Source organism: Gossypium hirsutum, chromosome A01 (assembly GCF_007990345.1).
Source record: "Gossypium hirsutum isolate 1008001.06 chromosome A01, Gossypium_hirsutum_v2.1, whole genome shotgun sequence".
In the NCBI taxonomy this organism is placed as follows: domain Eukaryota; kingdom Viridiplantae; phylum Streptophyta; class Magnoliopsida; order Malvales; family Malvaceae; genus Gossypium; species Gossypium hirsutum.
This window is the reverse complement of record NC_053424.1, coordinates 9,101,882-9,113,136: the sequence shown is the minus strand read 5'-3', so window position 1 is coordinate 9,113,136 and position 11,255 is coordinate 9,101,882. Positions and strand designations below refer to the sequence as shown.

The following is an 11,255-nucleotide window of genomic DNA, read 5'->3' as shown; positions in this document are numbered from 1 at the left end:
AAATTAAATGTTTTACTTTTTGTACAGTTATATATAATGGTTAAAAAGTTAGACTCACGTTGAGTTGTCATAAGCTCACTTCTACTTTCTTTACCTCTCAGGTAGTGCAGAGAATTGAGTCTCGGAATGGCATCAGAGGAGCCTCGAATTAGTAGCTTGTTTTCTTTATGTTTTAAAGTTTCCATTAAATTTTTCTTTAATCATTGTTGGGGTTGTAATTATTAATTATTTATTTATGTTAGAGTTGTGTGACCCGAATCTCATCACTTGTTAAAGAAATAAAATACAGTGGTAAAATAATTGGATATGTGGGGGCGAAAGGCCAAAGGCTGAAACTCCTTTAAATAAGGGATCTACCATACTGCAAAAGTAGAATCTGTATAGAACTACACTTCTTCCATTTATCATTGATTAGAATAGGGTTTTTTAACCTTTAAATAGATGTAGTTGAAACTCCTTTTGTATCATTCGTTTTTCAACATTAGTTAATTTGTTCTCCTCTGCCTGTGATTTTTTCCTAAAAGGGTTTCCACGTAAAATCTAAGTGTTCTTATTTTTTCTTATTTTTACGATCATTCTATTACCATTATCGACCTTTATTATAACAATTTCTTTCATGTCTTTGGTTTGGGATTGTTTAGCTTAATAATTTAAAGCATGACACTTAATTAATACTCTGATAATTGCATGTCAATTGGTTTAGAAAACTATTACTCTTAATAATGTTTTCCACCGCTTTACAAATACTTCAAGTTTTGGAAAGTCATTTTAGCTTTAACCGTTTTTCAAACTTCACGTTAATAATATTGTAATTGAATTGCTAAGTAAAATCAGTTTAATTAATGAATGTTTTCCTTGAAAACAGAAGAACAATTTTCATAGAATCAACACAATTAAAGAATGACTTTACAAGATCACTTTGGTGATTAATGTAACGCCTTCGACTTAACCGAAACTCTTAGACTGAATCAGGAGTGTTACATTATCCACATGTTAAAGTTTTAATCTATTATATAAGATTATTTCCTAATTTACTTGCGTGCCTTACTTTATGATATATATGATATTGAATACTCGATTGTTTCAAACTATTTTGATATATTTTGGGGCCTAATCTTCTTGATAAAATTAAAAAAAAAAAACATTGCTAGGAGATATTATTTGAGAAGATTATGTGAAGCATTGCTGGTAACCTTATTCATGAGTCAAGTGGTGTACTTGGTTTGGTGGATTTCGTCCATTTGAATTGTCTTGAGCAATAATTTTTAAACTTTATATCTGTTTAACTCATCTCGCCCCAAATTTAAATTAAATAATTTTTAAAATATTTTTATTTAAAATAAATTATAATATATATATATGTGAATATTAAAATAAATTTATAATTTTAATTTTTTTATTTTTTTAAAAATAAAACAAATTTAGGATACTTTTTACAACCGGGTTATGTCCTAATCCAATCGGAATCATGGGCTTATAAATGTTATAAAGTTTTTAAATTTAACAAGTATGACTAAAAAGGGTGACACATATTTTTAGGGAGTGTTTGATTCATAAAATGTAAAATTATCTTTAATAATAAGATTACAAAAATATAAAATTATTTAGCACATTACCGGTTATGTTATATTATCATTTGGCTAGAATGTAAGATTTTGTTGTTTGGTTGACAAAATATAAGATTATCTAAAAGTACATTTTACTAAATTATATTTATTATAAAATTTGTTCTTTTTAAACATATATAAATAATATGAAAACTTTGAAAAAAAAGTAATATAAAAATCGTAGAAAAAGGATTGTTGACTTTTTTTTTGTATTTTTCATATTCGTTTTATGGTCCATATTCGGAGTGTGTGTTTGTCTCTCTCAATAATATAATCAAGTTATTAATTATTAATAAGATTATAAATTTTGGGAGGGCCAAATCTAAAAATTTTGTATTAAAAATACTTAAATTAAATTATTAAATTTTCAAATGAATAAAATTATTATTTTTTCATTTAATCAAAAGTTAAAAAGGACTAGATTGAATCTTTTAATTATGGGGAAGGGTTATAAAACACTTTCTACTGAATCGAAGGGGGTAAAGCCATTACTTGCCCCCTTTTTAGCTATGCCCCTAGATTTATAATGATTCAATTGAAAAATATAGACTAAATCTATGATTATACACATAATACAGAGATTAAATTCATGATTTTTACAAAATATAAGGACTAATATTAAATTTTAACTATCAATTTAATTATTGGCCCTTCTCTTGTCCTCAATGGACCATGGTTAAGTGCGTCTTTATTTTGACAAGATTCGAGATCCAGTGAGCCAAGCAAATTAAAACAAAACAAAATGAATTTGTTTTATCCTAATTATTGGAAGATTCCTAGGAGGGAAAATATTAAAAAAGGGGTTAAATTGATAAAGGAAAACAACTGAAAGATAAATGGTATAACATGGGAAACACGTGCTAGAACCGAAAGTTGCAGAAATGTTTCATCTTTAACTTGAATTTTTCGAATTTTATTTATTCTTAGTAGTTTATGATTATCTCTTTTAATAATATCACTTTTAAAATTTATATTTATATTATTTTTTTAAAATAATATACATTATCATGTAAATTTTTCTTAACAAACAATATTAAATTATTGTGTCGTGTTATTAATTTCAGAAATAAAAAATTTACTAATGATTAATGAAATAATTTATCGTTAATTACGGTTATACTTGTCCCAGAACACACGTGAAAACAATGGGTAAGAAAAAAAAACCCAACGCCATACACTAAATGAATATATCATTGGTGTATACATACACCATGCAACTTCCAGGAAGTAGGGTAGCTTACCATGCCACCATAAAAATCTAGTTTTTTTTTTCTTTATCGGTACATTCAATTGTCTTCAATGTCCACTCACTCTTTCCTGGAAAAACCTTAATCTCCACCCCACCCCCACCCCCCCTTTATATAGTCCCCTCCTTTCTTCTTCCTCCTCCACCTTCCCTATTCACTTAGCTTAACCCACAAGTTAGAACAATATCAAACCCTAAAGATGGAACTTGACATTGCAGTGGATTTCGAGGATTACTTCCCGTCGATGATGGAGAGTCTAGGAGCGGAAGGGTTCATAGGGGAGCTTTGCAACGGGTTCCGGCTGTTGATGGACTGCGAAAGAGGATTGATCACGTTCGAGAGCTTGAAGAAGAATAGCATTATGTTGGGGTTGCATGACATGAGGGACGATGAAATTATTTGCATGTTGAGCGAAGGGGATTTAGATGGAGATGGTGCTTTGAACCAGGTTGAGTTTTGTATTCTCATGCTTAGGTTAAGCCCTGGGTTAATGGATAACAACGGATCAACACAATGGGTGGAAGAATATGATGTTATATAATATTATATATTTTTGTAAATTAGCTTTCCTTGCTCATAATTTAATTTCTTGTTTTTGATAAATTGTCGAAGTATTAGAGAATTGCAATTTGATCAATGGAATCAAAACCTTCTGCTTGGAGAAGAAATAAATAATTAATTAACGTTTTTAAATCTCTACATTCGACCGGATTTCAGCTTTATTTTACTGCATATTACTCAAAATTAGCTTTATGATGTTCTCTCACTCACTCACTTTTGTTTGAATCTATTTTATGTTTTTTTTTTCTTATTGGAATTGGGAATTGAAAACTTTATATCTGGGTCCATTATTGTAATTATAATTATTGATTGCTGAAATTGAAGATTTATTTATCTATTTATTATTTCCATTTTTTAAAAAAACTTCCTTTTAAGTGAATTTTAATTTAATTTTTATTTGAAAGATACTAATTAACCGCTTTAACCCAAAATAATTTAATTATTTTCTTAAACCAACCAATTTAAATCCATTTGTTTTCATAAATAAAATACAAGGATCATTTTAAGTAATTAAGGTTAGAAGGTGACTACATTTTAATCCAAATCTTATCTAATAATAATTTGGAAGATTCAAGTAATGTTGAATTAGGCATATACTTAGAGTACACAACACAACTAAGGATTGCTTCCCTAAATTAGGACTAAAGTCAAAATGAAGTTTACATTGAAATTTCAGGGACTTTTCAACAGGACAAGATGAGAGAGGCTTTTGATCATTTTGATTTGATGTCGCTTTCACAAAAAAAGAAAAAGAAAAAAAGTGATTACATTTGTTTTATATCAATGGATGATTTTCTTTTTAAATTTGAGAGGAGCGTCTTAACCACATAATCATAATGTCTATTTTTGAACTTTGTTACAAAGTTTTTAACAACAATAAAATGAGTTTAACATTAAAAGGAATACATGAAAAATTCGAATAAATATTAATGGCATCAGAAATTGAAAGGTACAGTTCATTATAATTCAAACAGTGCATATAAGAGCAGACACATTTACTTTCATATATCTGATTTTTTTTTTTGGAAAAAAAGATATAAATTTGTGTGGGTGATATATAGTGTGTATATATGTATATTATATATGACAAGGCAAAAGTAATTTTTGTTGCTTTCAAGTTTCAACTATTTGTTAATTAATTATAATGAACTGTACATCAATACATCATGACAATCATATAAAATACATTTCGATTTTTGAATTGGGGTAAGTTTCAACTTTACTTTTTCCCCCCCCCCCCTAAAATGGCATGTATTGTGTGGCAATCAGATCATTCATAACTGATAGGGTTCTGTTGTAAGCTAAAAATTAAAAGCTTTTAATCAATTCAGCCGGTTACAAATTAATAACAAAATTTTTAATAAATTTTTCGATGTTTTCTCATAAACTTTTTTATACTCTTGCATATTTTATGGTAATCGCTCATAATTTTTGATATATTTTCAGTACACCCTCGTATGTTTGTTATTACCTCATAATTTGTGGTACAGTAAAATTATTGATAATCTCTAATCATTTTTGTATGCTTTCAAAATTAAGTTTTAAAACAATAAGTCAATTTTTATATAATAATAAAATATTAATTTTTTCATACCAATAAAATTTACATAAAATACTAATAAATTTAAAATTACGAATAAAGATCGAAAAGGATAATTTTTCTGTCCTTTATTTTTTACGGAGTTAAGTGATACAAAATTATGCTCCTATACGTGAGCTGATGAGAATCTCATTGCAGGAACGCAATGTAGAATTCCAGTTTAAAAGCCATGATGCATGCAACTCACAAACTAAACTTTGAAAAATAAAATGTAAATATTAATAAAAATTCAAAACCATTTCATTTTATAGATAAATTTCTATATTTTTTATGTCACGCCCCAAATTAAATAAGATTAGTTGAAATTTTTAGATATTATTATTTTATCCATAACAATAATATAATTATTTGATTTAACTATAAAGTTCCATATATTACTCATTCTCCTAATGCAAATTCAATACTAGTAAAGATAAGTTGAAGGATAAATCAGCACCACCTTGACTAACTACCTAGATTAGTTTATTCAAAACTTAATTTATTTGTCGATATGATTATATTATAACTATTTAGGTATTGTAGCTTTATATATATAGAACAATATTTGGTACATTGTAATCAAAAAGTAATTTAATGTAATGGTAAAGTACATCGTACTCCTAAAGGGAAAATGTACGTTCGCACCTTGGAGACAACATTACTAGGAGAGGCTACCACAAACCCCGAACATAGACCGTAAAAAGAATATGTATAATACTAAAAAAAATATTTGGTACATTGTTACTAAAGTTTTTAAATCTACAAACATAGTTAGGAGATTTAGAGATATAGTAAAATATTAAATATATCATATATATTTAATATAACAAGGTGCATACACTAAGTTTACGACAAATAGCGCTCTCTCATTTTTATATTTATTTTTAAATTTTAATTATCCATTGAATTTGTTTTATTTAATAATAATATCAAATTATAGGTATATTGTTAAAATTTTAAATAAAATAATTCAAAACAATACATCCTTTAAAAAAATCCCTAAAATTAAAAACTGTTGCTATGAATATTTCATTAAATTATACAAAATTTTAGTTTTTGTTCAAATACAACTAAAAAGTTAACAAGTACATATAAAGAAAATTTTTAAGAAATAAATATGGTTTAATTAGTTAATTAAATATAAATATATTATATTTTGAAAGTTTATATTCACTATCAACCCATGAATATAAGACGAGCAAAAACCATCTTTACACGGTATAATGAGTAATGATCTACTTCACATGTAACCATTCTGCTCTTTCTTCTTTCCGCCCATGTCTTCCGCTATTCCAAGTGTCGTATATATGCCAAGAAATAAGCTACAAGAATTTTGTCTATCGCAGAAGAACTCTCTTTATGTGGAACTTTCTCTCTTTCCATACATCATGAAATGGTAGTGACGAGATACACCTCACGAATGGGTCAAATTTATCCCTCTCGTCCCACTAAAAAGTGTCGTCTTTCTAATGTCCATTTCTAATATTTTATTCTCTCAATTCTGTGACTCTACTTGGGTTCCAATAATCTTATTTGTTTTAATGTTTGTCTCTTGTCCATTTCTTGGTACCAATGCGTTGGCCATCCCAATTTTAGAATTTTTAACTTTATTATGTTTCAACAATTCACTTCTTGTAACTAAAATTAATAACTGTTTCGAGAATCGATCTTAGTGAAGTTCGATAAATTTAAAAATAGTCAGATAAACTGTATTCAAAAGGAACCACTTTTGATATTAAAGATGGAAATCATTGAGGTAGTTGTGGATGTGAAGAATGTGGAAAAGAACCACATTGTAAATATAACCAAAAACAGAAAATATGAATTATTATTAATTATTTGAAATAGAAATAAGTCAGATTATGTAATGCGATAATTAGAAATTTTGACTGAAATTTGAAAAAGGGAATTCAGCAATTAAAATCCCTTCTAAAAATTATCCACAAATTTTAAAATTCTTCTATATATTTACTCAAATAAGCAAATTCTTATTTTAGAATTTTGAAAATATTAATATAAATTATATGAGTGCCACAAATTCCTCACTCAAACACATTCTTAATGATTTTTATTTATCAAATATTATCATTTTTTTAGTTGATTCTAACATCAATTATGGCTTTCTTAAATGTTGATTTATTTGTTATTATGTTTTAATTCTATAACCGTGAAATCTTAAAAACTTTAAAAATTTATAAGAAGGCTAACTTTTAAATGTATGAAAAGTATAAAGATTTAGAGCATATTTCAATCAATATAATAATAAACAGTAATGAAATAATAATAAATGATATATAATGTACTACTACTATTACATATAACTATTATTATAATAGAGATTATAATAAAAGGTAGATTTAAATATAAAACTGGTACCCGAATTTATCCACTTCTACCATATTAATATTTATGGTTTTTTTTTTGTCCTAGATTGGTACCCGAACATTATTTCCGTCAACTAAATTGGTACCCGAATCTAACGCTGTTAATTTTTTATTAACATGGCAACGCTGGCCAATCGAGCGTCGTCACATGGCATCCTCTTGCACCTTTTTTTCTTTTTCTTTTTGTTTCTTTTTTATTTTCCCTCATTTTATTTCCTTTTTTCTTTTCATTTCTTATCTTTCGTTTTCTAGCCCTACTTCTACACTTCTACACTTCTACACTTCTTCATCTTTCTTCTTTCTTTCTTCTATCAAAAGGTAATTCCTCAAAACCCGACCAAGGAGTTTTGACCGTATTTCAGGAGTCACATTGTTTAATTCTAAATTTCTCTTTAAAAGTCAATCTTTTTGTATGTTCAACAAAATTTAGTAAAAACTAAACCTATGCTTTGCAATTAGTGTTTAATTGACATTAAAAACAAGTCAAAAATAAATCAAATTAGTATTCCCTGAACAGTTCCAAAATGCGTCAGATTTTGGTAATCATAACCCAAAATTTCAAACCAGTGTTATAGCAAAAAAATATGTTTTTTACTTTTTAATAGAAGACCATAGGTTATTTCTCAAAAATGTATGAACCTTGGAGCAGTAGCAGAGAGCTTAGTTAAAAATTGTGCGAGTAACGTTCAAAATGTTGTTCAAAACCGAAAACACATAATTTGACAAAAAATCCAAACTCCAACCCATACCATAGTTTTTATAATAGCCTTACAAATAATTTTTAAATAAAGCATACTAAACTTAAGGAAATCTTATTTAAACCAAATCAACACCAAAAAGTTTCTGAGACCTCCGATGTGCCGAGTCCGAAGCTTAAACTCGTGAATTACCTGAAAGAGAAAAACTAAAGGGATGAGTTACACAAGTTCAGTGTGAGTCCGGAACATAAGTAAATGGTAGAAATAGAGCAGCACAACAAATATTTAAGAAACATACTTATACAAATAATATACGAAATTCCCAAGCTAGCAACCCATTTACGAATTTTATTTCCAGTAACAAATGGTACGCAAACATATTATTTAGTATTCACTCTGTCAATCATATTTTCAGATGTGTAATGAATGTATAGATCAAAAACCCACACAACTAACCAAACACCACTCCAACCACCCTACACACCACAATTGGGCTATGGTAGGCCCATCCACCTTACACACCACAAAGGGCTATTATAGGCTCGTCCACCCTACACACAACAGTAGTGGGTCTCAGCCACTCAAATAGAGATATGCAGCTGAGCTGACATATATATATATACACACACACAATGCAGATGTATTGCTTTTATAATAATTTTGCAATTTGATTGCTTAAAACAAACTTCCTTCTCTTCACAACCAAAACCCTAGTTTTATGCAAATGCAAAAGTATGTACACAATATACAAACAGACATATAGAAATGAACTTCCACATAACCAGAGTAATAAAACCAGAATTCACATCCCTACATTCCACTAAATGCAGCAAAACACATTTATTGCAACCAAACTTATATAAATAACATAATTAAAAACCCAATATGAAATATGTGATTATGAATACAACATTACATATACAAATAGAATTTCATAATTAGCTTCAACAAAATCAAGATCTCATACAATTATACAGAACTTAAACTAACACGGGATCATTTAGGGTCAAAATTGCATCAATTTGCAAAAAAGAAAAAAATACAGAAATAGTAAAAAGATAAAGTGATAAACCATAAAAGCAACACATTCTAATCCTATACTTAGCATATTTTTGGATGATTTATCATATAATTTAGTAAATTAGATGCTCTTAATCCTTTAATTTCATGTTTTTTACTTAGGAGAGCATTGGGGAACAAAATGAGCAGAAAATAGGCTAAAAACGGACAAAATGGGCTGATTGAAAGATCCATATGGCCAAGACGAATTCCACACGAGCTGAGCACATGCCGGTGTGATACACAAGGGCTGGTCACACGCCCATGTGGCAACCTGTGTTGATATAGCTCTCGGTTTTCCAAATACACGAAAAAAGCCAATTTTTAGGGTTTCTGAGTAGTCTAAAGTCTATAAATACATATTAGAAGAAGACCTAAGGGGACACGCAGAGCAGAAAGCAGAAATTACTCGAAGGAAGCAGTTGGAATCATCTCAGAAGCAGATCCACGTCAAGATTGAATATCTCCATTCAAATTTCTCTCAAAGTTTATTTGGGTTTTACATGTCTTGTTGTTTTTTCTAAATTTGAGATGTATTCCTTTTATATTATGAACTAAATTCCCTAAATACCTAGGAAGACGAAACCTAATACGGATCTTATTATTTAATGTTCTAAATTTAATGATAAATACTTGTTCTTGTTCTTAATTATGAGTTCTTAATACTTGTTTTAATATTTTCAAGATATTAGTTCAAAATTGATGTGCTTATTCAGTGGAGCAAAAATCCCTGTTTAAGAGTAGATCTAACATAATTAAGCGAAGTGGCATGCCATCCTAGAGATAGAACGACATAAATCTGCCGGATTAGAGTCAAATCTAATAAGGGAATCCATAAATCGAGTTAATGTGACAATAGGGGTTTTAATTAGAAATATATTTAAATTAATCAACCTAGAGTTAGTTGTTCTTAGTCTCGAAAGAGATATTAACATAATTTAGGGATTTTTATGGATCAAGACAAGTGAATAAATCGTTTGATTCAGAGTCAGAATAATAAGTGAAGTCTAGGTGGATTCTTCCTTGTGTATTGCTTTTATTATTGGTTTATTCGATTATTTTCTTCACTCTCTGTCTCGTGCAGTAGGTAATTAGTTAGTTAATTTTAAATTAAAACAAACCCCTTATATTTTAGGCTAAATAATAGAAAGAAAGTTAATACTAGTACTTTTAGTCCTTGTGGATAAGATATTTTGGACTCACCATAACTATATTACCATTCGATAGGTGCACTTGCCTTAGTCGTGATCGTAGTCTAGTTTAGTGGTTCATAAAACGATCATCAAGTTTTTGGTGCTGTTGTCGGGGGACTAAGATATTAGGAACGCTTGTTTTTATTAATTTAGCCATTTTTATTTTTATTGCAATTTATTTTTATTTTTATTTTTATTTACTAAATTTTCTTTTATTTGCTTCTGGCAGGTTTCTGTAGTTTATGACTAGAAGGAATTCGTCAAGACCATTATTATTCGATAGTGAAATGAAAGTACAACTCGTAGAAATTGTAAAGAAATAAGGCGGAGCTTACAGTATATAGAGGAAGAACACGAGGACGTTACCAATACTACCGAGGACATGGCTGAAAATCGGAATAACCCACTACCTCCTGTGGTTGCTGCAATTCCTGTAAATCAAAATCCTGCTCCTCGTACTATGTACAATTATGCTAAGCTCAATCTCACTAGGGCTGAATCGAGTATTGTTCGACCTACCATCGCTACAAACAATTTTGAACTGAAGCCAAATACAATTGAGATGATCCAGCAGTTTATTCAGTTTGATGGCTAGCAAGATGAGGATCCAAATACTCATTTGGCCAACTTTCTGGAATATTGCGACACTTTCAAGATCAATGGCGTTTCTGATGACGCCATTTGCCTAAGGCTATTTCCCTTCTCGCTAAGAAATAAGGCTAAGCAGTGGTTGAACTCCCTACTGCGAGGTTCAACCACTACTTGGGAACAGATGACCGAAAAGTTTCTACTAAAGTACTTTCCACCGGCTAAGACAACCAAATTGAGGAACGATATCTCTTCCTTTGTGCAGATGGATTTAGAGACTTTATACAATGCATGGGAGAGGTATAATGACTTACTATAAAAGTGCCCTCACCATGGGTT

The 11,255-nt window shown here is 29.2% G+C and overlaps 1 protein-coding gene and 1 non-coding gene across 2 annotated transcripts; one reads left to right on the top strand and one right to left on the bottom strand.

The window, feature by feature from the left end:
- The first annotated feature begins 2,878 nt into the window (after positions 1 to 2,878).
- Positions 2,879 to 3,547, top strand: LOC121204958 (calcium-binding protein KRP1). Its single transcript, XM_041075843.1, has one exon. It carries the CDS (start codon positions 3,054 to 3,056, stop codon positions 3,393 to 3,395), a length of 342 nt encoding a protein of 113 aa, XP_040931777.1. The 5' UTR covers positions 2,879 to 3,053; the 3' UTR covers positions 3,396 to 3,547.
- A 7,601-nt stretch (positions 3,548 to 11,148) lies between these two features.
- On the bottom strand, positions 11,149 to 11,255 carry LOC121208269 (small nucleolar RNA R71). The gene has a single exon (XR_005903234.1). It is a non-coding gene; the product is annotated as a small nucleolar RNA R71 (small nucleolar RNA).